Genomic DNA, 27,136 nt, shown 5'->3' on the forward strand with positions numbered 1-27,136 from the left:
AATTGAACAAAAAGTTATTCAATAAAAACTTACTTTTTTGGATAGCAACTTACGAGATTATAGAAAAATGGAACTATTGAACAATAAAGAAAGGGTAAACAAGAGAAATGATGTTTTACTAAATAAGTTGAATAATGTTTTATTAACAAGAAAACGTGTTTTATTACAATGTCTTCATCCCACATCGATGGTGAGAGTAACAAGAGAACGTTTCTTCTTCTATAAATAGGAAAGGTTGTGAAATGTTTCAAAGGGACCAAACCATGAGAACTTCCTTATGCCTACATTTTTAGGATGTCTAGGGTATTCTTTGGTGAGATTGTCTTTAGTGGCAACTGTCCATTTAAGTTCTAGAATCCCGAAAATGGTTTTGAACAAGATTTTTTTAAGTTCAAACAGAGTTTCAGTTGAAAAACCATTATGTAGTTTGATATATTGAGTTGAATCGGTCCGAGTTTGATCAATTTGGACCGATAAAGGAAGCATTTTCCTTTCAGCACATACATTTGAAACTCCCATGATTTTTCAAATTGTTTCTAATAATATTATAAATAAGTTACCTAAACATAAAATTATAATTGTTTGAAAAATAAATTTGATTCAAAAACACAAAATATATACAAACCGGGTTTCAATAGAAAAAACATTATGTAGTTTGGTATATTAAGCTGAATCGGTCCGAGTTTGATCAATTTGGACCGATAAATGAAACATTTTCCTTTCACCACATACATTCGAAACTCTCATGATTATTCAAATTGTTTATAACAATATTATAAGTTACATAATGTTATATAAATATAAAAAAATCTACCTAAACATAAAATTATAACTGTTTGAAAAATCACTTTGATTCAAAAGCACGAAATATATACTCGATTATATTTTATAAATGAATTCATTTTATAATGATATTTTGAATCATGAAAATACATATAAACAAACTTTCTATATTAAGTACCTAACTGAATTTATGATTTTAGGATTTAACAAAAAGTTATTCAATAAAAACTTAATTTTTTATAGCAACTTACAAGATTACTGAAAAATGGAGCTATTGAACAATAAATTTTCTCGATAACGTTTTATTTTTATTATTTAATATTTTATTTAACAAAATGAAATTATTGGCAAATAAAGAAATGAGTTTAATTAAAATGTCTTCATCCCACATTGATCGTGAGAGTAAACAAGAGAATGTATTCTCCTCTATAAATAGGAAAGGTTGTGAAATATTTCAAAAGGACTAAGCCATGAGATCTTCCTTGCATCTAACTTTGTAGGATGTTGAGTGTATTCTTTGGTGAGATTGTCTTTGTTGACAAGTGACCAATTAAATTTCAGAATTTCGAAAATGATTTTGGACCGTATCTTTTAGATTTGGATCGAGTTTAATAAGGATCCGAGTGTCTTTTGGCTAAGTTAGGCAAACTCGCTTCCATTGGAGGCCGAGTCTAAGTAACATGCCGAGTATTTGGTTGTGTTAGCCAAAGTTTTACAACCCTGTATGTAATACAATTTAAAGTTTTAACCTTATAAAAGACGTCACTATTATCATATGATCTACATAATTATGGTAATATTTATGATACAAAACATTTTTTTTACTATTTAAGATAAAAAGTTGTCTCTATTATCATATAATATACAAAATGATAAAATTTAAGATAGATAAAAAGATGTCTCTATTATCGTATTTTCTACATAATGATACTATTTAATATAAACGTTTTAATTTAATATGAAATTATTATTTAATAGATAACAATAACGATTTATTTATTTTTAAATTTTTTTTTCTATTTTAATCATATAACTTTGTATATGCAAAACAACTTCAAGTTTCAACCTTATCTCTTATAATATAGTTCAACATAATAACAATACTAAAAATCATTTTTTATATTTTTTATGAAATTATTATTTAATTTTTAATAACAATGATTTAGTTATTTTTAATATAAAATATTGTTTTATATCTCACGCAACGCGCGGGCGTTCGCCTAGTATATATACTTATAAAGCTAACATTTTTCCTTTCACCACATTCATTTGAAACTCCCATTCATTTTTCCTTTCACCACATTCATTTGAAACTCCCATGACTTTTCAATTTCTTTCAAGTAATGATTATAAGTTGGTTAATAAGGTTAAATAAATATAAAACCTAAAGTGTAATCATATATAAACTAAATTTCAATATTAAAAGAATATATTTTTTCTACTTATAAAGTTATGTTTTTAACTTTTAACATATTATACTTAATTTATTAGGTCTAATATGTTGTTGTATGTAAACCATTATCATTTTAAAGCTACAACTTTTGAACAATTTGTATAAAATACTTAAATTGTTAATTTAAATATAACCTTACAGGATCAACTTAAATATAAATTTTTGTTCAACTTAAACAACCTAAAGAATATTTTGTAAATAGTTAAAAGTGATAAATTGTAGTGTCTTTCTAATAATGATTATAAGTTGGTTAATAAGATTAAATAAGTATCAAACCTAAAGTGTAATCATAAATAAACTAAATTTCAATATTAAAATAATATTTTTACTTCTACTTATAAAGTTATGTCTTTAACTTTTAACATATTATACTTAATTTATTAGATTTAATGTGTTGTTTTATGTAAACCATTATCATTTAAAGCTACAACTTTTGAGCAGTTTGGACAAAATACTTAAATTGTTAATTTAAATATAACATTACAGGGTCAACTTCCATATAAATTTCAGTTCCACTTAAAAACCCCAAAGAATATTTTGTGAATAGTTAAAAATGATAAATTGTAGTGCTAAATGCAAAAACTAAATTTTAATATCAATTTAACTAAAATATTTCCTAAAGATATTTTTATAATCGTTAAAAGTTTTCAAATAATTAGCTTAAAATAACTTACAATAACAATAGTTAAAAATAACCCTATATAAATGATTATATTGTTACCTTTAAAATCAAAAAAAATTGTTTGATGTTTTAAATAATTACAATGATAGAAATTAAAACGTTAAGCAAATAAATTTTTAAAAATTAATTAATAATAACTACAACTATGAATAACATTAAACTATATATTATATTTTATTTTATTCATGAGTAACCCGCGGGTAGAGCTCATTCAAAAGATTGAGATTACGCAGTTTTAATAGATGTATATATTATAATATAATTCAAAATATAGTAAATTACATGAATGGTCCCTATGGTTTAGAGTAATTTGCGTGTTTGGTCCCTGACTTATTTTTTTTAACTCGAAAGGTCACTACAATTTGTTTTTGTTGCACACTTGGTCACTGTCTTACCTAAAAAGACTATTTTCCCTTGATTTTCTAATTTATTTAAATAAACACACCCCAACCCCACCCATTCACCTTACCTTACCTACCCCACAATTTTTCCCTATTTAAATAATAGTCTTTTTAGGTAAGACAAAGACCAAACGTGTAACAAAAAGAAACAGTAGGGACAAAGCGCGTAACAAAAACAAATAGTATGGACCTTCCGAGTTAAAAAAATAAGTTAGGGACCAAGCGCGCAAATCACCCCAAACCATAGGGACCATTCATGTAATTTACTCTTCAAAATAATCAATATATTATATCTCCTTAGTATACGAATTATTATATCAAATTTAACAATAACATTATTGTTATATTTAAAAAAAACATGGAAAGATTTCAGTTATATAGATGCTTATGCGCAACGCGCGTGCATTCGCCTAGTGAATATATAGACCCATGAATAGGAAGTATTATAATAACAATTACAAAGATGATTAAGAGGAGAATAATTGTTAATGATGAAAATGAATATTAATATTATCTTATAATATTATAGCGATGTATGAAGTAATAACTAGTTACAAAGATGAACAATGAAAAGTAACTAAAAGGCTCTAATGATGAATTATATTAATGAGCTTCACTGTGATGTATGTGATTTATGTGATGTAAGTGGTGTATGCGATGATTATACGATGTATCTGATGTCATGCTATGTGATTTTTTGAATGCATGTTTATATGATGTCTTGTCTGAACCATCTGGGATATGTGTGTACTATGATTGACTCACTTAGCTTATGGGGACACTTGTTTCTTTGCTTGTTATTTGCCTTGCATCGGAACAAGTAGCGTAAGATGATGCCTGGAGAGGATGGGGACATTTTGGGGTAGTTACATCAGTATATTTAAGCAATGATACCACTTTGGACATGTCGTTGACTTTTCATTTACTTACGGTTTTGAGAACTTGTTTTTGGTTGGTTTTATGAACTTTAATTTTGATGAAGGATGTTTTTGGTAATAAGGTAACATTAGTGATGTTTTCATAAACTTCAAAATAAGACTTCCGCTAACGTATTCTTGTAAATAAATGTTTTAAAAAAATATAAAAAAAAATTGGGCGAAAAATCACGGTGTTACATCTTGCACACGCTCCAAGCCCTCGGATGGGATGGGAGGAGGAGGTACAGCGAGAGGTATGCCGGACGGATTGCCGGTCGAAGGCGTCTCGCCCGCAAGAGTCGGATGTGAAGGCACCGAAACAGTAGGATTAGTGAAACCTTGAGCAAACCTCTGGCTAGGAAGGGGAAGGCTGTTGTGCAGAGCGATTGGCCGAAACTGCAAGTCTCCTTTGAATTTCCGCCCAAGCACATCATAGAAAGACAACACCTTCTCCTCCCCTAAAAGATAAACATCACCTTTTATCTCTAAAAAGACAAAAAAAAAGGAGGGGAGGAGGAAGGGAAAAGGAATGGGAATAAACATAGGAAAGTCAAAGCAAGAAATGGAAAAACTTACCTCCATTGACGAAAAAAAAACTCATGCATCTCTTGACGGCGCCGCCGTTCAGTGCTTATCCCTGCTCCAGCAAGAATGTACTCGGGGAATTCCTCGGGAGCAACGGTAAAGCTTACCAAAAGACGAACAATTTCTTGATCCCGACCAAGTAGGTTGGGTGCGCTATCAGAAGTTGTTTCGGTCCAAAAGTAGGGTCCTCTAACTTGAGAACTGTCCACCCAAAACTAATGATTTTTCCAGTTATTTGGGTTGCTCTTCTCGTCAGGCACAAGGACATGAGCATTCTTCTAGGTATAGATGGCAAATTTATCACCGACAGTAGAAAAGCGAAAGATATTCTTCAACACCAAAAAGCTTGGAAGAAAACCTTGAGATCGACACAACACCTCGAAAGCGACAACCTTGTTTACAAAATTAGGGGTAAGTTCGTAAACATTGACTCTATTTTTGCAAAGCACCTCGTCGAGAAATTCAATAGTTGAAAGTCGATAGCTGACATTGAAGGTCCTGACAAAGACATTGACCTTTCCCGACGGGGGGTTCCAGAAAGGAAGATCCATCCAAAGGTATAAGCACTTCGTCCTCCGGCTGAAAACCATACTTTACCCGGAGAGTCTCAGCATACTCGGAGGTCGGAACAACACCATGAGAAGAAATCATGCTGATAGGGAGAGCTATTTTCTTTGAAAGACGAAGAACAGAGGAAGAAGAAAACTGAGAGATGGAAATAAGAAAGCATGTAAAGGGGAAGGCGCGTATTTATGGATAAAGATAGTGGCAAATCAAACGCCCAGAAAAAGCAGACCATTTTATAGAAGTAATAATGTCACACCCCGACTTTTCAGGTATTGATTTAATATAAAGTTTCTTGGTTTCAAGGGCTACTCGACGAGTTGGTTGCCCTACTCGTCGAGTAGCAGCGGGTTAGTCCACGCGTTTTAATGACCTAATCGCCGAGTCCAAGAAGGGACTCGATGAGTAGGAGCTGGCAGAAGAAACCCTAAATCCCGGGGTTTTGCACCCTATTTAAAGGATCAACAACCTCCCTTTACCCCCCCCCCCCTTACAGTCTTTTGAGAACCAAACCAACCCTAATTTGTGTGTGTGCTTCTTTTGGTGTGTTATAAGTTTTGTAAGGTGAATCTTAGTGAGGAAAGCTTGGAGAATCAAGTGGCTAGAAGCAAGGAACTTGTGGGGATCAGAAACCTACCTCAGTTAGCATCATTTGAAGGTATCAAGTCGTCACCTTTACCTCTTTTCTTTCTAGATCTCATTTGGGTGGGGTTTAGGGCATTTTTGGCTTGGTTATGATGATATTGTGATGTATAAGCTAGATCTGAAGTTGCAACTTCAGATCTGGACCCTTCTTGGGTTCTAGGTTCATAAAGTTTCGAGCTGGGTCCTGCATGAAGCCCTCCTTGAGTGTAAAACTCCATTATAATCTTAGATTTGTCATTTAGAGCCTTTAGAGCCTTGCATGCATGTAAAGTTTGCAACTTTACGTGATAAACATGCCTTGGGAAGCTGGATCTACAATATGGAGCCTTGGCATGGCTTAAAAAGCATCTATATGGATGAAGGATTGAAGGGACTCAGCGAGTCGCAAGGTCGACTCGGCGAGTCATATGAAGATGGGCATGAACTCGACGAGTTGATGAACAACTCGGTGAGTCATATGAAGATGGGCATGAACTCGATGAGTTGATGAACAACTCGGCGAGTCCGTTGAAGATTGCCTTGGACTCGGCGAGTCAGTCGAAGACTCGGCGAGTCGGCTAGGGTTTCTCTCAACCTTTGGACACGTATGAACTCGACGAGTTATAAGGGAACTCGACGAGTCAACCTAGGATTTCACAACTTCTCGAGTTCAGGAAGAACTCGACGAGTCGGTGAACTGCACTCGACGAGTTGGGTCAACATGGACTCTTGACCTTGACTGTTGACTTTGACCTTGGCCAAGGGTTGACAAGTTGACCTTTGGGGGTATTTTGGTAATTTGGAGATTTATGGAAAAAGGGTTTTATGGTATCTATAGGTGGTGGAGTTCGTGTTGGTAATTCGAGAGTTTAAGCCTATCACTTTCAGTACGACATTGTGAGGTGAGTTATCCTCACTATACTCAAGGTTCTAAGGCACCAAGGCCGGCCCTTTGAATTGTTATTGGCTATGTTATGCTAGTATGATCTGTTAGATCGGTATCCTAGAGGTTAGGATAATATTATGTGGTATGTGGTATGATATGTTAGATCAGTTATGTCTATAGACTATTATATGATTATCTGTTATATGTGCACATGTTTGTTTGGCGGTTGAGGCTTATCTGCTTTGTGCGAAAGCCAATAGACCTGGGAATTCCAACCTGTTGGTTGTGGGCCGTGAGTATTCCATCCCGAGGATGATTGGACTCATAGTATGTGGGCATTCCAACCTGTTGGTTGTGGGCTTGGGGTATCCCATCCCGAGGATGATTGGACCCATAGTATGTTGGCATTCCAACCGGAAGGTTGAGGGCCTGGGTATTCCAACCTGCTGGTTGACTGGACCCATAGTATGTTGTTTATGATTATATGTGTGTTGTTGCGGGTATGAGTATTTTGGGGGAACTCACTAAGCTTTCGGGCTTACAGTTTCAGTTTATTGTTTCAGGTACATCAGGGGATCACGACAAGGCGAATGCATGATCGTACAACTCCTCCTGATTTGTTTATGTTTCTGGGAAAACTCTGATGTTAGATATTTTGAAAACAACTTTGTAATGATGATTGGTTTTAAAATGTTTTGAAAAAGTTTAAAATTGGCATGAAATTTTTGGGTGTTACAAATAACTTCCCGAAAGATAAATAAGTGAAACGTGTACCTATGAGTCTAGCACATGATGACTTACTGCGTTATGTCATCACTACTAGACTAGGGGCTTGATGACGTACCCCATAGCGGTCTATCGTGGCGTAGCTAAACGCAATGGTATCTCGTCTAGCGAGGCGGCCACTGGCTCGAACGTATGAAAGAAGGAACAACTGAACAACATTTCCCAACTAAGCCTACGAGTCAGCAGAAAGGAATGTCGAGGCGAGACCCTAGCAGGACAGACGGAAGGATCAACCATCATCGACAAGCAGCTAACGTCATCTAGGGGAAAGTCTCTTGTTCCCCAAGTAGGGCTATGAGCTATCATACAAAGAGAGACGTCAGTATGATTGCGCACGGGCCACTACAATTTATTCCATCTGCTCCAATCAGGACAGAGGAAAGGTCAGATGGAGACAGGTGGACCAATAGGAGTCTGGTATATCAAGTGTTGTTATTCTGGTCCCCTTCACTTAAAACCCTAACTATATAAGGGACTCGGGAAGCGCCTAAAGAGGTACGATATATTTTACTCTCTCCCTCATACCCCACTAAGTCTCTCTACAAGGTAGCTAACTAGATCGCCGAAGTGTCCTTTTGGGATCCTTTCCCGGAGAATGTCTGACGCAGTGTTTGATTATGGCTACAGGTTCTGACCGGAGATTCCTCAGCCAGTCTTGCCAGTCGCAACAACCATAATGATTTTTTAAATAATATAAACAAGTTTAATGGTATGTGTAAAAACAAACATAAATGACTATATATATATATATATATATATATATATATATATATATATATATAGGGTTAGGTTATTGTGTTTTTGATAAGTATTATGTGCATGTGTGGTTGATTGGGATCAATCATTTTAATTATTTTAAGTAGGTAATTAATAAATATTATTAAATTAAAGATAACACAAAACACCATCTAAATTCATTATAAGGGTATTTTAGACAATTGAGACAAACTTAAAAAAGGAAAATTCGAGATTTAGGGGATAATTAATGCTCTTGATTTAAAGGATCTGATTTTTTAACTAATTCAATTTCAAACGTAATTTGTAAGCATAAACCAAATTTGTTCTATGAGAATGTTATTTTGTTAGAATGATGTCCCATGATTCTGTCGGAATGGTATTCTATTAGAAAATTATTAAGAATCATTTTTTTGAACCCCCATTTGAATAATAACAACATTCTTATATTTATTCATATACATCCGAACTTAAATACAAATTAATACATATTCTTACAAAATAACAACCTTATATATTTTAATATAATTACACATATTCTAACAGATGTCATAAAAAATGAATAAAATTCTTACAAAACTGCATTCTTAAATATACAATTATTGAACAAATACATTTGATCTTCTTTAATGGTCCAAATAATTTACTTGATTCCTTCAAGCCATTCTGAAAGAATAAAATACATCACTCGTTAGTATTACGAGTTAAAAAATATATACTTGTTGTTCACAAACATTCTTACAGACATTCTAATGGAATGCATTTATACATTCTATGTTTTAGAATGTTTATACATAAAATATATTTGGCTACAATACGCAATAGAAAGTTGTAAAATACCATGTTTATTCAAATTATGCTTTAACCCACAAGTTTTAACTTATATTCTTATAGAATCTATACCATCTTTTTTTTTCAAAATAAAAACACAAAAATAACATAACTACACATATTAACTTCAATTCTAAGACAATATTTCACTTATGTTTCTTGCTTAAACTTCAATTCCATAGGAATTCTAACATAATAGTATCTACATTACTTCTAACAGAATATTTTAACACAAGTATAAACATGTTATTGTAATTCTGACAAAATAGTATGTAGTTTACCTTAATATATTCTGACAGAATTTTTTGGATTATTATAAGCAGTCGATCTTGTGGCTAGACTTGTTTCCAACTGATTCTTGGAGAATGTATCATTGTTTGAAAAAAGTTTCTGGAATTTTAGAATCCATAGCTGCATTTTGGGAAATCAATGAAGAATGTTAGAATGATACACAATAGGAATGCAATATGTAACTAGGTGTGTGACCCGTGTATTACACGGGTTGATTTAAACAAAGATTAAACATCAAATTAAAGTGTAAATAGAAAATATTTTTTAATGTACAACTTTAAAATAAGAAAGGAAGAAACATATGTATTGCAATTTAATATCATATATATGATATTTAATACTTTACATATATAAGTATACGACTTTAATTTTGAAAAATGAAACAAACCAAAAATTGACAAGTGGATAATATTTATTTCAAAAATACCACAAAATGACAAATGTCAAAACTCATGAGAAATTGACATGTGGCAAAAAAAACATTCATTTATTAAGGAGGATGGATATTGAAAACATTGGTCACATGATTAATTTTTTTTAAAGGAAATTACTAAATTACCCTTATTAATTTAATTAATGATTAATTTTTTCCTGAATTCTTATTACTGCATACAAGCACACAATAGTTATCAAAAACATTTGAAACTACCTTTCTTTCCCTCTCTCTCTCTCTCTCTCTATATATATATATATATATATATATATATATATATATATATATATATATATATATATATATATGTGTGTGTGTGTGTGGGGGGGGGGGGGGGGGTAAAGTTCATTATTTTTATAAATTGACGCTAAATTTTGTTTAAAAATTAGTTAAGAGTCCAAAAACGAATATTTGAAATTATTTTGTTTGAGACAACATGAACAAATGTTTGGCGTTTATCTTAGAACAGAGTAAATTATACTTTTTGTATTTTAAGTACAACTAAATTTTTTAATTTTGATTTTAAAATTTTATCTTAGTTTTGATCCTTATTTAATATTTTTGTCTCTATTCCAAATACAGTAGATATGTTTTTAGGACAAATTTGCAAAAGATAATATACTCACGATAAAAGGTTTTCATTTATTTGGAAAGTGGACTAAAAATATTATAAAACTAAGTTTATTAAAGAAATAAAGAATGGTAAGAAAACATAAAAATGTCCCTTATAAAAAATGATATTTTAGGCCCAGGCCTTATAAACCTAGCCCGGTTATACACGCTAGGCCCGCCGATTGCCCCAAATTCAAGTACACATTAACACATTCATCTCCGGCCACCGCCACCGGCAACTCTTACACTCTCTTAAACCTCACATTGCTTCTTTCTCATCTCCCGACGACGGACGACAAAGGTATGTTCTTCTTTTCATTCACTCTCTCTCCTCTGTATCGATATCAATGTTTGCCCAATTCCCCTCCTTGACCTCTGTTACTTGTTTCTCGATTATCTTCTATATGCCCTTGTAAAATCTGTATGCATCATGATTATAAAGCTTCTGATTATATGCTAGTTTAAGAAAACAGTTTTAACAGTTATGCGATCTGAAATCATAGAAGCCCTTAATAGTACCAGCTGAGCTACAAAATCTATGGAAGTGAAGTTTGCAATTTTCTAGGATGGAATACGACATCTATGCTATTTCATATCATTGAATTCTGTAACTTATCATATGCAGTTTTCCGAAATGATGTTTTCCAGAGGCGCAAAACAGTCGATTGAGATTCTTTGCAGGCGATTGAACACTCCTATACATTCCCGCTATGGTTACTCTACACAAACATGTAGAGAAAACTTGGTTTCTAAACCAAATTACGTCATCAATCATTGTGCACTTGTGAGAAAATATTCAAGTGAGGCTTCTTCGCCTTCAGATCATATGAGCCTTATAAAGAAACTAAGAGAAAGAACCAGTGCTCCTATCAAAGAAGTCAAGTCTGCTCTTATTGATTGCAACTGGGATTTGGGTAACATATTTTTCTTGTGTTTTTTTTTCTTTATTTCCCATATTGCCCTTTGTTTGCTTGATAATCATAGCATGGTGATTGATCGATTATGTTACAGAGGCTGCTCAAAAGGAACTGAGAAAAAGGGGAATTGTTCTTGCATCAAAGAAATCATCTCGCACTGCAGCTGAGGGTTTGCTTGCTCTTGCACAGAATGATACAAAGGCTGCTGTTATTGAACTTAATTGTGAAACTGATTTTGTTGCAAGAAATGAAATATTTCAGTGCTTGGTTAGTGTCACTATAATTAGGTTTATGCTTTCATTTCAAGTGTGTTTTACTTTTTGCTATGAATTTAATGTGTCTGCTTTTTTTTTTAGGCCTTATCTTTGGCCAAGTTGGCATTATCTGCTGAAAGTTCAGGACAAGTATCTGGTGCCTTCCCTGTTGGACTCGAGAGTTTAGAGGTAAGAGATTCAAAATCCTGGTTAATTATATTTTCTTTAAAGCTTTTTCTAGATTTAAATTGTTGTTGTAGCTTAGTTTTATTGGAAAATGACACATTGGCCCTATTATGCATTATGGCATTGCCCAATAGTCCCTAAAGTTTTTTCCATGCCTTTTGATGTTACAAATTGTTTATTGACCTGTCCATTTAGTCTACTAAACCTTTTTTTAACCAGTTAGTAGCACCACATAAGCAAGTTAAGCTAGCTCAATTATGACTTGGACCATACGACGTCGTTTTGAACATAACCCTTAGGGAGCAAGTTACGGACTGTTCATTGCCCTAAGTGTTTATAAAACGAATGTTGGTGCTCTAAAACGATTACAGTCACTAAGTTTCTTGCCCTAAACTCGCAAAACATATCCTACCCTAAGTAAGACAAAATGCCTTGTATTACGTCGCCGCGCCACAGCTGGTCCTTCGAAGATTGCCGTCACATACCAGCGAATGACGGGCGAGACACATGACATCCAGATCACTCTTCTCAAACATCAGCTTGAGGTTTCCCTTACCAGGGACAGGGAGGAAGTCAATGCGGACTAGTGTCAGCTAAGGGAAAGTCTTCGTTGGGAGATGGATTTCATGAATCGTGAGGTAAATGATATAAGGGTTTGGGTTTCTATCATCCACCTTACGATTCATGGAATCCATCTCCAGACAAAGACTTTGCCTTAACTGATGTTGGTCCACATTGACTTCCTCCCTGTCCCTGATAAGGGAAACCTCAAGCTGATGTTTGAGAAGAGTGATTTGGATGTCATGTGGCTCGCCTGCAATAGAGCCATTCACGGGTATGTGAAGGCGATCTTTGAAGGACCAACTGTGGCACGGCGACGGCGACGTAACAGAAGGCATTTTGTCTTACTTAGGGTCTGATAATGTTTGCGAGTTTAGGGCAAGAAACTTAATGACTATAATCGTTTTAGAGCACCAACATTCGTTTTATAAACACTTAGGGCAATGAACAGTCCGTAACTTGCTCCTTAAGGGTTAAGTTCAAAACAGCGTTGTATCGTCAAACTCAAATGTGAACCGAATTAAGTTGCGTCATGTTCAAAGCGACGTCGTATGGTCCAAGTCATAACTGAGTTAACTTAACTTGCTTATGTGGTGCTATTAACCGGTTAAAAAAGGTTAAGGGGACTAAATGGACTAAACAGTTTGATTGACACATAGTTTTCTAGAACTATAGATGTATAAGAATATTTGTAAAATGTGTACAATACCCTCAAGTAATAATGATAATAAAGGAATCTTGTTGACTCCTATAGCATAGAACAATTAATCGATGATAATGGGCAAATAGGTAATTGTATCTTTAGAGGTAAATAGTAAATAATAAATACCACCCTTAATCTAGATATAACTATAAATGAGTGTTTCTTTTACTATTTATTTGCATAAAGAACAACTTAATACAGAAAAGTTACATACTTTTTCACAATTAGGGCTATTAAGTTATATAATTAGAGTCTCAATTTTTCTGTAGGATTTGAAGATCAATATTAATCATCCAAAATTAAACGGAGAAACAACAGTTCAAAATGCAATTAAAGAAGTGGCTGCAATGATGGGAGAAAATGTAAAACTGAGAAGGGGTTTCACAATGTCCATGTCAGCACATGGTGTAATGTCTACATATCTCCACACATGCCCACAACCTGGTAACATTATATTATTATTTACAAATCTTGGAAACTTAAATGGTTTTTCAAGAAAATGATTAAATGTTCTTTTTAGGGTTGGGAAGAATTGCGGGAATTTTGTCACTTGAAGTTGAAGATGAAAAAGTTTGTTTAGATGGTGTGCAACGTGTAGGTGCTGAGTTGGCTATGCATGTGGTGGCATCAAAGCCTTTAGTTTTAACAAAAGAACTTGTTTCTAATGATGCTGTTCAAAATGAACGTGAGATTCTCAAGTCTCAGGTGATTTTATATTTTTATTTATTGAAAAAATGTAACAGATAGTAAAAAATATCAAAATAATCATTTACCAAAAACCGAGAAATTTTGTTTATTGTTTTTAGAAGAAAAAAAATGAAGCTAAATTGTCTAGAAACTGATTATTTTATTTTTGGTTTTATGCAAAAACTTAAATGATTTTTTTATTTTATTTTTTATATACCAGGCTGAAAGTTCCGGAAGGCCTCAGGCAGCGATTGAGAAGATGGTTGAAGGGCGATTAAGGAAATATTTTGAGGAAGTTGTTTTAATGGAGCAAAAATTTATCGTCAATGACACCATTAACGTCAAGGTATATATATATATATATATATATATATATATATATATATATGAAATAATAATAATCATAAATGTAATTGATTTTATTTTTTTTAATTAAAAAAAAAAAAAAAAAAAAATTTCTTGCAGACACTCTTAAGTGATCTATCAAAGGAAGTCGGCTCCCCTGTGAAAATTGGAAACTTTCTAAGAATGGAAGTTGGCGAAGGACTTCAAAGGTAAACATGAAGATTTTTGTCTAATTTTATCTTTTTTTCTATTTAATGCAAAATATGTCAATTTTTATCTTTTTTCAATTTATGCGAAATACTTGTATTTTTCTCTTTTCACTTTCAGAGCTGATGCACCCGAAGCTTTAGCTCAAGCTGCATGATGATGACGTGGCGTCTCGTTTAATCTTTATTCTCTTATCTGTTATGCTAACGTGCACCTACAATTCGCACGGATCTTTCCTTCTAGAAACTGAGAATTTATATAATTTTTCAAAGTCTTTAATGTATGAATACCAACAAGGTTCCAATAACCTTAAACTTGAAATTTTGTTACGAATTAAATTATATAATATTCCGAATAACACTCTGCCATGTATTAAAAAAAGATTTACACTCTAATGAAACTTAAGGCTGGTCAACACATTGTTGTTGACCGGGTCAACCAAATGGTCTAGAAAGTTCTGGAAGGGTCCAACACCCGTAACCAAACCCTGAATAAAATAACCCAAAATCGCCAACATCGCCAATCTACCATTCTTGATTTCCTTCAACTTTAACTCTTTCATTGACTTTTCATCTTTCCCAAACCCTAACGGGTTAAAAAACGGGCCGCCCGGGTATGCCGGGTCACCCGACCCGGAAAACCCTTTTTCCAACCCTAGAAAGTATTGTTTCCCCATTGACCCGGGGTTATACCAATCTTGGAATCTTCGGTGCTCTGCGAAACCCATGAGTGCCATTTCCATGAAGAATAGGGTCCACGGGTCGGCCCAATAGCTGTATGTGCCAGCTGGCGGGATGACACCAGTTTGGAACCACGGGAGGGCGGTTTCCGGTGGGATGAGACCGAGTTTCCCGAAAATCTCAGGTGCGATGGCTCCGGCTGCACCCAACATGGCGAACCGCCCGTTGATGACTTCACCGTAGGCTAGCCATTTGGGCTCGATGAACCCACCCGTTCCTTCTGGGTCTGAGAGCCCAAGTGGGTCGAACCCGAAATCACCAGGTAAACTGTATATTTTGAAAGTTTTAGGTAAAATAAAGATTGAAATTTTGAAATAGATTCTTGAATCTTGAGTAAATTACAAATTTTGTTTGTGTTTTACTCAAATTTGCAACTTTAGTCTAGTTTTTTTATTCTTCCCAAAGTCGTCCTTAAGTTACATTTCTTGGTGGATATAGTCTCTTTCTCAACCAAATGCAAGTCTTAAACGAAAGAGTAAATTAAATTTTGTACACCAAAAATCACAAGTTGAGACCCAATGTTCAAATCGTCCTTGGTTTGCATTTAGTTGGAGATATGGTCCCTCATTTAGAAAATGACTTCAAAATTTGGACTAAATTTGAAATTTTGAGTAAAGCACAGGGACTATATCTGTAATGAAATAAATACAAACTTAGGGACAAAGCAGAGACACTTCCAAAATTTCGATTGAACTTGTAAATTTAAGTAAAGTACACCTAAATCTGAAACAAAATGCAAACTTAAGGATGGCTTCAGGAAGATTTCAGAAAATTGATCAAACTTGCTATTTGAGAAAAGCACAAGGACCAAATTTGTAATTTTCTTTAGATTATTTTTGAAATAGCAAGATTGAAGTAAAGTAGTACCTGCCGTCTAAGTAAGAAAGTGATTGTTTTGATGCAAACCAGAGTTGTCTGCCTGCTCCTTGCTGATATACAACAAGTTGTCAAGTAACTATAAAATATCAACGTACTTTTAATTTGTTAAGAAAAACTAATGTGATTTTATTTATTTTTCTATTATAGAATCCTACTTTTTTTTTTGTAGCGTTGTATTGTCAATGTTTTTTAAGGCATTGTATATTTTAAAATCTACTAAATTGTAGGATTGTATTTTCAATTATTTTTCTTATTACGACAGTATACTTTAGAAAGACTATCCAATTATCTAAGTGAAAATTGCTTTGTGTTTAAATGGCATTGGCTATGATTTGGTATATTTTTCAAGGTATAATGTTGTAATAAGAAGTGATGCTATAACAAACAAATCAACGTAAGCACATTTTGGTTTCTTTCATCTAACCCTACAAAAAGGTTCCCATAACTTTCAGAATTTATATACATGTTTGTCCATAGCCAGGAACATTTTACAAAATCACCTTAAGTGGGACAATTCTTGAATATACATTATGACATTGAGTGGTGTGTGAGAGAGAGAGAGAGAGAGAGAGAGAGAGAGAGAGAGACCTTGACAGGGGGAGAAGAGGCAGCTTTGACAAGAAAAGAGACTTTTCTTGATGGTGTTTGAAGTGGTTTTCCGGCCAATATTTGCCTGGTGGAGTCACCGGAGGAAGTAAGAGATGATGATGAAACAAGTGCTTGTGCTGCCATTTTCTTCAAGTGTAATTGGGTTGAATCCAATGGCAAACCTATTAAATATAAAGAGGGGGAGCTTGAAAATTCATAGGTACCAATGAGGATTGGACATGTGACATGAGAGATTTCTTTTGTCCTTGTTGGACATCATTTGACACGTGGATGGGGTAAGATTGGGTTACAAGATCTTGTTGATATGTGTAGTAATGTACTATGTTTGATTGGTCAATATTTTTGGGATGACGATGAGGGGCGCCTCAATGTTTTTCTATCCAAATCTATGAAAACAAACATATTCTACCGCCGACTTTTGTTATTTATTCTCAAAACCAACTAATAGTTTGTTTCATTATAATCAAATGTATCATCAATTTAATTAACAATATGAAGCTTTCGAAACTGATTATGTGGTATTAAAAAATCAAGAATAAACAAAGAGTTATAATAAACCATGTTACATGAAAGTAGTGTTTGGAGAGTAAAAATCATTCAGGCACAGTCCAAATAGCGAAAAATAGGGGCGACTGTCCAGGGTCCATCGTTTAAAGAGGTTCAAAATTTTTTTGGCTATGTAATATTAATATATAATCATTAGTTCTTTTTTTTTTTTAAATAAGATAAATTATAGGAAGTGAGAATGAGCCAAGTTTAAAAGCCCAAATTTAATACCTTAATGGAAATTTAAAGAAGCAATAACATTATCATTATTCACAAACAAAACAAAGTGGATATGCGCAACCAAAATGTGGAAAATCGAATAGACAAATTGTAAACAAATTGTAAACTGGTGGATCAATTAAGCAATTATAAAATGAATAACTCATCTACACCATTAGATAGCAACTACTTCATCAGCTTGTGCCCTATGCATGGCAAGTTGTGCAGTTCCAATCAGTCCAAAATCCAAAAAATCTATGCTTAACGATCCAGTTATCAGTCCACTCATTTCCCCCACCCCTAATCCTAGATGCCTTCAAGTGCCCAAATCACATTAAGTAAAAAATTATAGAAGTTCATGGTTTTGACTTTTGAGTTTCATAATTTGATGATTTTTGTATAATTGCCCATGATTTTGAGTTTCTGTTATAATGATTTTTGTAAGAGGATGCTTGTTGATAGCTATGTCACAGTGTTAAATTTCTTCATTTTCACATGAAATGAGTGAAATGCTTGCTTCTTCACACATTAAATGTAATTGTTTTATAGTAGCATATTATCATTATGATGAGATACCCATGGTATATACTTGCATTTCAGAACAATTTCACAATGAAAACAGGATGACATCTAAAACACAAATATAATAATAGAGATTCCATTAGATCCAAAATTCACACTCAATTTTTGTTACAAACCTAAACATATTTGAAAATATCCACGAGAGAGATCTTCCATCATAAACCCTTCTTCAACGAGCTTCATACTGAACAACTGCAGCAGATAAATTTGCAGTTACACAGTCAGCTCAAGTCAATGATCAATGCGTAATCAATCAAAAATCTAAACCTAATATCGCAAAACAAACTAAACTAGAAAAACGAATCAATTTTTGAAGCTAGTTGTTTTCAAAATCATCGTGAAATAAGAATCATGTGAGAGAGTTAATTACTTCGACGAGTGCGCTTCTTGTAAAGAATACGGTATCCACATTCTCGGCACTGAATCACATCACCGACCTTCAACGTATTCTCCTGTCCACAATCTGCATCGTGATTGTGTTTTTGTGAATGAAATCAGGAATTTTTATGCAGAAATTACGATATACGCAAACAGATTGTTGAAAGCATAACAAGAAAACCGACCTCCACATATGTAAGTGACTGGTTCTGGCTGAGGATCCATTAATTACTGCAAATCCATAATGAAACAAGCGTTACTAAGTCTTGATCGAGAGCATAACTACAGATTTTAAGCAGCACTTCACATACCTGCTATAGCTGGTGTTAGAAAACGATAATGGCGTCAGACGAACGCTAGGGTTTTGTGAATTATGTGAGGCTTTTATTCGGGGCCTATAGAGTAAATTACAAGAAGCGTCCCTGTGGTATTGTCAAATTTACGCGTTTAGTTATTTTATTCGGTTTGTTTTTGTTTTATTTTTTTTGTTATGGTTCTCATCCTAACATGTGTAAATAGACTATAATGCCCTTTTTTATTATAAAAACTATGGTTAAGTGTGGAGTTTAGTGGGATGGAGAGGTGAAACTCATCTAATTGTAAGTCCGGTGTTTATAATCGATGTCAGTTATTTTTATTTGAGTAAATGATTTATTTCTCACGATTTATCTTTTATATAAGAAGCAAAGACTTTTTTCTTTTTATTTTTTATTTCCTTTTTGGTTTCTGTCAAACTAAAAACATAAAAAATAAATAAATGTCATGTTACAAAACAACTGACAGTTTCTTTAAAAAATTGAATATTGTGAAAAATAACCGAAAATGTAAAGGATTTTTATATATAAACAAAATATAAGAGTTTTTTTTGAATGATATAGATAAATAGTTATGTTTTTCTCACCTTTAAATTATTATTTTATATCACTATTTGTGTGAAATAAAAAACAATTGTATGAAAAATACATTACCTATAACGAGAATCTAACTAAAATTTTGCATTATTATTGTAAGTGTTTAACCTTAAGTATTTGTTTTTTTTTTTTTAATTAAGATATTAATAGGCCAAACATGATTTATTAAGCTAAAATTTTTGTAAATAATTATAATAATATCACACGAATAAATGTCTCATGTTACAATTTACATGTCTTAAACTTTGATTCTACCCACTTCCATAACCGAAACACCAAAGAAAACACATCGATCCCCCTCTTTCCAACAACTCGTTTTATTTTTTATAGTTCCTTTTATCAAAAACGTTGCCTTATGTCAGTCTTGTAAAAATAGTATTATAATAATTTATATGAAATTATGAATAATCTCAAAATAGAATATGGTACCAATTTCCATACATTTTCTTGTAAAAGAAAGAAATTTTCAATTTTAGTTTGAGAAATTAAATATCCTTCTTTTTTTATTTCTACAAATTCTCCTACCAAGTGTAACATTTAATGCTCATTTAATGAAATTTAAAATTCTCCTACCAAGTGTAACATTTAATGCTCATTTAATGAAATTTAATGATATTTTAGTATAGTAAAATGACACATAATCATTTAAATCGGTAAGATGATTGGTAGGAACATAAGGTAGCAGGATATTTAATTTCTCTTTTAGTTTTTATCCATTTGTCGCACAAACAGCTATCCCATCAAAGTCTAAACCACATAAAGAAGAAAAAAAACATCGCATAATGAAATACTATCGAAATAATTTCCAAATAAAGCTTGGATTGAAAGGATAAGTTGTGATTTGTGCAGCAAACAAATATGTTTCTAGTGTCTTACATTAAATCATTAAACCTACCTATAAAAGAGTCCACGTTTGCATTATTATTGTAAAGTGGTGCTATATTATAAGAAACAAAATAAAGTTGAAAAAACAGATAAAAGGGCGATATATTGACCATATTCATATTCATATAACTAATAACTCCATCCATCCATCCCTCTTATCAATCAAACAACCACAGCTTTCATGAAAAGGGCAGTCCTTAAGCTTTCTTGTACCTGGAGGTTACATGAAACAAACATGGCAGAGAGACAAATTACAAAAAACCCCTTTCAAGATATTTACATTATAATTCTACTTTAAGCTTTTAAAGTACATAACTTCATTTTTTTTTGGTAAACAATCCTTTTAAGAGAAATAAAATTTTCTTAGAATGTTCATTAAAAGTAATTTCTTCACATAGTATATTCTTTCAAAAGGCATGATTTTGTAGTAATTTATCTTTATTTGATTTAAGTAACTTCTTTTTCTATATAGATCAATTTAATGTCATTTGGTTTTCTAATTATACATACCAAACATAATATTTAAATGAATCATTCCATTCCATCATACCACACAGATTTAAAGTTTTAAAAAATAATTACCGAATTGGCAATGATTTCAATTTTGACCATGGTTTCTACTATGAGAGTGTCTCCCCATGAGCTTTCTACCAGATATTTGACGATCATCCTACAAAAACTCAATTAGCACTTCAAAAAAAATAATCATTTTTTTTTTTTATAAATTAAACAAAAAACCTTGTAAAGAGAAGCAGCAGATTCTGATTCAACAGTTTGATTAGTGTCAAGGGTTTGGAATCCATCAAGAGCATCTAGGGTTAGCTGCCACCCACAAAGAGCTAAACCACCACCACCACCACCAGTTGAAGTGTTGACAACACCAGCTGCAGCCACATTTCCATTCACCCATGGACAGAAAAAGTTATGATGCTTAATCGGATCAAACTCCACCCCTTCTTCAAAGTTGCTTTCTCCATTTGGTGGCCCTAACAACAAAGGGTAAAATGGTCATTTTACTTGGACTTAACAAACACAAGGAGAGAATGGAATTGGAATTGGAATTGGACATACCAATTCCGTTTGTGAATCCACATTCATCAGTAGGAGACGACTTTCCCGCTTGTGTCACCTCATCTTTAGAGGCTTCAAATCCAGAACACAAAACCGCATTACAAGAAAGCGAAATATTATTATTATTATTAATATTATTATTATCATTATCATTATTATTATCATTATTATTATTATTACTAGTCTTCTGATTCTCTCCACTTTCAACAGATTCCGCTTTCGTGGACCCCACAACCTTCGACCCACTATCCGCCCTCGACATCTGTTCCATTTCATTCTCTTCCGGAACAAAATCCGCAGCAAATTCCCCATTTTGCCCTTGGTTCTCAGTCACTTCAGCCACGGGTTCCATATCCCCAACCACACTCTCCGCCCTATTATGAACAGAAGCATCCACCCCGCCATGAATCTCCGCCTCATGACTCGCCCCCATTCCCACACTCCCCCCACTAATTCCAAAACTAACCCCACCATCAACCTCTCTCCCCCTATTCTCATTATCAATATTTAAAACCTCATCATCATCATTTGTACTACTCACCCCCTGCCCCCTCACCATACCTACACACGTGCTCTGTTGCACCTGATTATTACTCAAATTCAAATCCGAATAATTATTATTCTCATTCAAATCCGGACTTTTGAAATTAAAACTCACACCCTCATTATCAATATCAATATCAATATCAATATTTCCAGGATGATTCTCTACACTTTCCATTGAATCATTATCCTCATTTTGGTAAACCATGTCCATTGCTATAACAGATGAAGCCCGAGTTGAATTTCCAACATTTTGTTGTTGTTGGTGGTGGGGCCCATCAAAATACATAATAACCTGACTGGGTCCCACATTGGATTCGCGTACACGTTTGTGTTTACTATCATTGACTTCGTCTCCATCTCGGTCAATCACAACACCTTCCACACTGTCCGCTTGCATCGCGACATGTGGCGGCCGATCCACGGTGGATCCGCCTTCGTCCAGGTTTCTTTTTCGAGTGCTGGGCCCGCGGGATTCGTATGAAGCTGCCCGATCACCGACCTCGCTGCCCGCAGGCTGCCCGATGGCTAAGTCTTTACCGATATTATTCGGATCTTGATATTGTTGGGATATTACAGTTTTGGTTGAGAATCCACCTCCCATTGTGAGATCTAAGTCAACTCCTCCGATGTTTGACATTGACTTGACTTCACCTGTGGCTGCCACGTCATCAAGGTCAGCTACCCATCCGTTGATTCCACTGGCTGCGCTTACGCCACGTGTCAGTGTCATTTTCTTGCTTGTTTCGGGAACATCGGTTGTGTTGGGGGTGAATCGGGAAGGGCGGGTGATGGTCAAAAAGTCAAAGATTCTGACTGTGGCGCCACATAAGCTGCAGTCTAAGAGAGGGGATCTTGATGTGGGAGTGGGGCCCACAAGGGGGGTTTTGAAAGAACATCCGTTTCTAGCTGATTGAGCAGAATGTTCTTCACAGTCTTGAACATTTGGAACCCAAATTGGCTCCCATCCACATAGGCTTATCAACTTCTGGGCCTAAACAAAGATTTCTCATTTCAGATACCATTTTTAAAGGAAAAGTGAAAATATATTTAGGTAAAAAAAAATGGGATTGTTTGTGGATGAAACTTACACGTGAATATATGCATAAGGTGTCTTCTTTATTATTCTCAGAACCAGATGCAATGTCTGCTTTACATCCAGATTCACCAGGAGTGAAAGTGTATGATTGAACCAAAAATCGGTCAATTTCAGGGCCTCTAGAAACCCTCATTTCATCAAGTGTGGAAGAAGCAACAATTGGAAGGTAAAGAAATTGGAATAATCCATCACAACGATCTTTGTAGCCTCCTATGAGGGCTGATGGAGGTGTAGGAGGGAATTGCACTAAGCTTTCAGCACAACTATTTCCTCTCCAAGGGCAAATTACTTTATGCCCTTCATCAAGTTGATTGGCAAACTCTTCTCCAAGATTCTCACCTATTAGGAACATACAGTTAATTATAGCAAATTTCAAGAATACAATACATGTAAGCCAAATTATAGCAAATTTCACCTTCTGTAGGAGTCCATGAATCTGGAGCAACGTATTTCAAGGTGGCACCACAAGACTCACATTCAATCTTATCAATATCCACATTCACCCAACCTCTTCTTGCACATGCAAGAGAACTAGCAGCCTGCATGAGAGTCATTTGATCAATAAAATGATTGTAGAACATGTTAATAAAGGAGAGAAAGGGAATTTTACACGAACCTTAGGCTTTCCAAACCAATTTGCAGGCTTAAATGTAGACAGTCGCCTTAAAAGATCACCCCTTTCCCATGGTCTACATGAAGGCTGAGATGAGCCAAGAACTGAACCACATGCACTTGCACTCAATGAAATCCACATGGGCTGTGAACCAATTCGAGATAGGGAACCTACTTTTGACCCCTGCCCTTGACCTTGACCATGACCTAACCAATCTGTACTACCAGCATTAGTGGCAACAGCAGGTGATGATGCCCCAGCAGAACTGATAAGAATTATGGATGAATTCAATGTTCAATCAATCACTTTTGGTATGGAATTTGTAACTTGTAAGTAGTCTACAACAGCCATTAAGGTATTACGGATTATTAATCATATATTTCCTTGTTCATAGTATTCAAAGATTGACTAACGAATATCAAAATGCCTCTCCGATTTTGGAATCCCGGCTTTAAATTCCAAATAGACTTCAAACTTGAGTTCCAAATACGATAACTGAGATGCACCAGAACAATATTGATGCTTGGATTCATATCCCCAAATTGAATTGAGTACGATATATTGTACGGAGTGACGCTATTGGCTATCGAAACTAAGTAAATTGATGTAGAGGAGGTTTTGAATCAGAAAACAAAACAATTTGTAGGTGGCAGAAGAACATGGAAATCTACCCCACCTTAAAATGAAGTGCAAAAGCTACAGACTAGGGTTTTTTTCGTAATTCAACATATATTACATTTACAGCTATGTACGCGTATAGAAATGACGCGGCATTGAAGAACCCTAGCTAGGAAAGAAAAGAAAAAGTCATATAAAAAGGTCTGGATGAGCATTACATTTTGGATGATTGATTGATGATTTAGGGTTTGGTTTACCTGGCAGCGGGGGTGGGAGGACGAGGAGACGAATTGCGGAAGAGTAATGGGTCTCCCGACGAGCTTATTCCTTCTTCCCTCATTTACTTTCTTCAGATTTTTGCTGCTTGCTACTCTCTCTCTCTCTCTGTATCTCTCTATCCCTCTCCTCAAACACACACACACTCTCTCTCCCTCTGTGGGTGAGTGGGTCGTGGTCTCTTGCTCTGTTTTTTTTCACTAAAATTGATGCTTTCTGTAATTTAAGATTGTTATAGGTCGTACGGCACGTGATTCGTGCGTGATTTTGACTTTTTAGAATGATTGTTATCTATCAACATTGGAAAAAACACAATCCATTAAAATTATATTTTTGGATTTAAGTATTGAGTTAAAGTTATTAAATCTTGATTGGGTTATTTTCATAAGCACAATATTTAAACTTTTTTCGGATAGGATTATATTAAATTTAAAATCAAAAGTTTAGATCGTATGATTGATTGTATGATTTTCGATTACGACAGTAAAATCTTATCTCAATCTCATCTTGTATCTTTAGTTTGGTCATCTTTTGGCCGGCCCGTAATGAGAGAATCTTTCACAAAAAACATCCATCTCCTACTAAAACTGCGGATTCAATTATATTACATGCGTTTGAATGGTGCAAATACATGGGTAATTCTGGAAAATGTTGGGTAGATTGGAGCTGCTTCCCATTTTGACATCTTGCATACTTTTTTGTTTGTACATTAGTTTATGTTTCTGTTTGTTGCTCCCTGTTACTGTACTGATTGCATAGCTTCTTGCTATGGTTTCATCTTTTCTAATATATGTTTCTTATTCGCCGTTTTCAAAAATCTCATCTTGTATCTTTAGTTTTTATTGTATAAACAAGTCGTTAATCTTCTAAATTTTATTTGTTCAACTCAAAATCAATCATTGTATATATCAAGATAGGTACCATAACTTTCATCCATTCTTCTCAAGGTATATCATCGCACATGTTGGTCCTTTTGTGATCTTGTGACTTTAAATATATATGGTCACAATAATCTTGTTTTATTTTTCGGTTTAACATGGCTTTTTTTTTTTCGACACCTTTAAGACTCAAATTTCACCTCATCCGAATTCTATCCCACAGAACACACCCGACATAATATTACAAATCACACTTTTGTTCAAACTTAAAAATCACACATCCTCAAACATTTTAACATCTCAAACATTATTTAATTAAAATACATATGTTAAATGATGAGAGCAATGTTTTAAAAATCGGTTTGAACCGGCCGGTCGAACCAAGGAAAGAAGTGGCTCAACTAGCACGATTTTATGTTTATTTAAGAGTCGGAACGAACCGACCGTTTTTTACAAAAGACTGGTTAAACATGTTAAATTGAATAAAACATATGAAAATGAAGTATTTTGCATAACAAACTTTGGTGATCTTTTTCACATCTATTTAGATTTCTCTGAAGTCTGAACAAAAACACACGATAAATGTTATGAAGTTTTTTGATGTGTTTGTCTTCATCTAAAACTATATTTTGTTTCGGTATTATACCTTATTTTATTTTTGATGTATGTGAATTGATGCTAGACTTATGATTATGTGTTTTTTTAATGTATTCGATTGATTTACAACTTGCTTTTACATATATTTTTAATGTTTGAACTTGTAGACGTCAAATTCTTGATTTATGATGTATGTATGTATGTATGTACGTATGTGTGTGTAAGAAAATAAAAAAAAAACATAAATTTTTTGGAAACCAAGTTGATCTAGTGGTGGAACCGAGAACCGATCATCATATCAGTTCAACTAAATAACTTATTTTTAAAACATTAGATGAGAGTAATAAAAATAAGTGTGAAGAATCTGTCTGATGACATATTCAACCCCATGACATATTAAGTGTGACATAATGACTTTTTGAAAATATAAGATACATAATAATGAAGTGCTTGTGATTCTTGTGAGCAAATCCAAAATAGAATCAAGGTGTACCTAACACAAAATAAGGTTGGAAGATATAAAACTACTTACAGAATAACTTTTGCTAATTTGACATTGACATATCTTCCTAATTGCTTTCTTACTTACCGACTATGTTAGTCGATGCATCAAACAGTTAAGAAATCGACAAAATAAAGTAAACAGTATGGTATAAAAATGACATTTTTTTTTAATTTGCAAATAGATATTTATGATTCTAGATTTTTAGTTACAACATGTTTTGTTTATTAAGCACAAGTTTGAAAAGAGGAAAATGTTCTACATGACTAATGTATTAATCAAAATAGTTTATCATAAAAAACTATATATTGAGTTTTCTTTTCTTTTTCCAAATGAACCTTATTTTTTTTTAAGTTGACCTTATATTTTTTCAATTTTTAATATGGTCATTTTAACAGATTTACCGACAATCTTTCAGTTTTAGACAATATTTTCAGAAACCCCTTAAGTTTTTCCAAGAAAATCCGAACCATCTTTTTTTTTTTTCTGAAAAAAAAACCTTCACATTTGCCAAATTTTTTAGAATCTAGTTTCAGCTTTCAATTTCATGTTTTCTCCGATTAACAATACTCAATCTTAGAAGTTGTTTGATCCATAATAATATCATTATATTCTTTTTAGACTCGCTTTTTGTTTCTGTTTAAACCAATTTCTTTTAGTTTTGACTCATAATCTCATGTTCTTCTTATTTCTGCTTATAGTGTTCTTAATGGTTTTCAACATTAGAATTTGAATCAAACATTTAAT

At 33.7% G+C, this 27,136-nt stretch overlaps 4 protein-coding genes across 4 annotated transcripts; 1 reads left to right on the plus strand and 3 right to left on the minus strand.

Annotated features, from left to right (window-relative positions):
* Positions 1-10,746: 10,746 nt before the first annotated feature.
* Positions 10,747-14,803, plus strand: LOC145136928 (translation elongation factor Ts (EF-Ts)). The gene is made up of 9 exons (XM_079071037.1): positions 10,747-10,884; positions 11,209-11,497; positions 11,595-11,767; positions 11,857-11,943; positions 13,474-13,648; positions 13,725-13,909; positions 14,112-14,237; positions 14,357-14,445; positions 14,564-14,803. Exons 2-9 carry the CDS (start codon positions 11,218-11,220, stop codon positions 14,598-14,600), a joined length of 1,152 nt encoding a protein of 383 aa, XP_078927163.1. The 5' UTR covers positions 10,747-10,884; positions 11,209-11,217; the 3' UTR covers positions 14,601-14,803.
* LOC145136929 (chlorophyll a-b binding protein 8, chloroplastic-like) lies at positions 14,748-16,832 on the minus strand. Its single transcript, XM_079071038.1, has 3 exons — positions 16,651-16,832; positions 16,051-16,112; positions 14,748-15,450 (listed from the first exon to the last, which is right to left on the minus strand). Exons 1-3 carry the CDS (start codon positions 16,792-16,794, stop codon positions 14,835-14,837), a joined length of 822 nt encoding a protein of 273 aa, XP_078927164.1. The 5' UTR covers positions 16,795-16,832; the 3' UTR covers positions 14,748-14,834.
* A 1,228-nt stretch (positions 16,833-18,060) lies between these two features.
* Positions 18,061-18,832, minus strand: LOC145138039 (DNA-directed RNA polymerases II, IV and V subunit 12). Its single transcript, XM_079072182.1, has 4 exons — positions 18,708-18,832; positions 18,582-18,627; positions 18,389-18,481; positions 18,061-18,210 (listed from the first exon to the last, which is right to left on the minus strand). Exons 2-4 carry the CDS (start codon positions 18,619-18,621, stop codon positions 18,188-18,190), a joined length of 156 nt encoding a protein of 51 aa, XP_078928308.1. The 5' UTR covers positions 18,622-18,627; positions 18,708-18,832; the 3' UTR covers positions 18,061-18,187.
* A 1,274-nt stretch (positions 18,833-20,106) lies between these two features.
* Positions 20,107-24,624, minus strand: LOC145136581 (uncharacterized). Its single transcript, XM_079070699.1, has 8 exons — positions 24,394-24,624; positions 23,522-23,783; positions 23,321-23,444; positions 22,898-23,244; positions 21,264-22,800; positions 20,931-21,178; positions 20,775-20,862; positions 20,107-20,405 (listed from the first exon to the last, which is right to left on the minus strand). Exons 1-7 carry the CDS (start codon positions 24,474-24,476, stop codon positions 20,791-20,793), a joined length of 2,673 nt encoding a protein of 890 aa, XP_078926825.1. The 5' UTR covers positions 24,477-24,624; the 3' UTR covers positions 20,107-20,405; positions 20,775-20,790.
* Positions 24,625-27,136: the final 2,512 nt, after the last annotated feature.

Source organism: Lactuca virosa, chromosome 9 (genome assembly GCF_052849685.1).
Source record: "Lactuca virosa cultivar CGN04683 chromosome 9, Lactuca_virosa_CGN04683_v6, whole genome shotgun sequence".
Lineage (NCBI taxonomy): Eukaryota > Viridiplantae > Streptophyta > Magnoliopsida > Asterales > Asteraceae > Lactuca > Lactuca virosa.

What these genes read in the sequence shown, in the direction of transcription:
- LOC145136929 (XM_079071038.1), bottom strand. Translation starts at nt 16,794, where the DNA reads ATGGCAGCACAAGCACTTGTTTCATCATCATCTCTTACTTCCTCCGGT. An exon ending in CCTCTTCTCCCCCTGTCAAG is followed by an intron (nt 16,113 to 16,650) that starts GTCTCTCTCTCT and finishes GTTGTATATCAG; the next exon opens with CAAGGAGCAGGCAGACAACT. An exon ending in CTTTCTTACTTAGACGGCAG is followed by an intron (nt 15,451 to 16,050) that starts GTACTACTTTAC and finishes CAAAATATACAG; the next exon opens with TTTACCTGGTGATTTCGGGT.
- LOC145136928 (XM_079071037.1), top strand. Translation starts at nt 11,218, where the DNA reads ATGATGTTTTCCAGAGGCGCAAAACAGTCGATTGAGATTCTTTGCAGG. An exon ending in ATGAAATATTTCAGTGCTTG is followed by an intron (nt 11,768 to 11,856) that starts GTTAGTGTCACT and finishes TTTTTTTTTTAG; the next exon opens with GCCTTATCTTTGGCCAAGTT. An exon ending in GTTGGCGAAGGACTTCAAAG is followed by an intron (nt 14,446 to 14,563) that starts GTAAACATGAAG and finishes TTTCACTTTCAG; the next exon opens with AGCTGATGCACCCGAAGCTT.
- LOC145136581 (XM_079070699.1), bottom strand. Translation starts at nt 24,476, where the DNA reads ATGAGGGAAGAAGGAATAAGCTCGTCGGGAGACCCATTACTCTTCCGC. An exon ending in CCTTATGCATATATTCACGT is followed by an intron (nt 22,801 to 22,897) that starts GTAAGTTTCATC and finishes ATCTTTGTTTAG; the next exon opens with GCCCAGAAGTTGATAAGCCT. An exon ending in TGGATTCACAAACGGAATTG is followed by an intron (nt 21,179 to 21,263) that starts GTATGTCCAATT and finishes CTTTGTTGTTAG; the next exon opens with GGCCACCAAATGGAGAAAGC.
- LOC145138039 (XM_079072182.1), bottom strand. Translation starts at nt 18,621, where the DNA reads ATGGATCCTCAGCCAGAACCAGTCACTTACATATGTGGAG. An exon ending in AGTCACTTACATATGTGGAG is followed by an intron (nt 18,482 to 18,581) that starts GTCGGTTTTCTT and finishes ATCACGATGCAG; the next exon opens with ATTGTGGACAGGAGAATACG. An exon ending in CAAGAAGCGCACTCGTCGAA is followed by an intron (nt 18,211 to 18,388) that starts GTAATTAACTCT and finishes TATCTGCTGCAG; the next exon opens with TTGTTCAGTATGAAGCTCGT.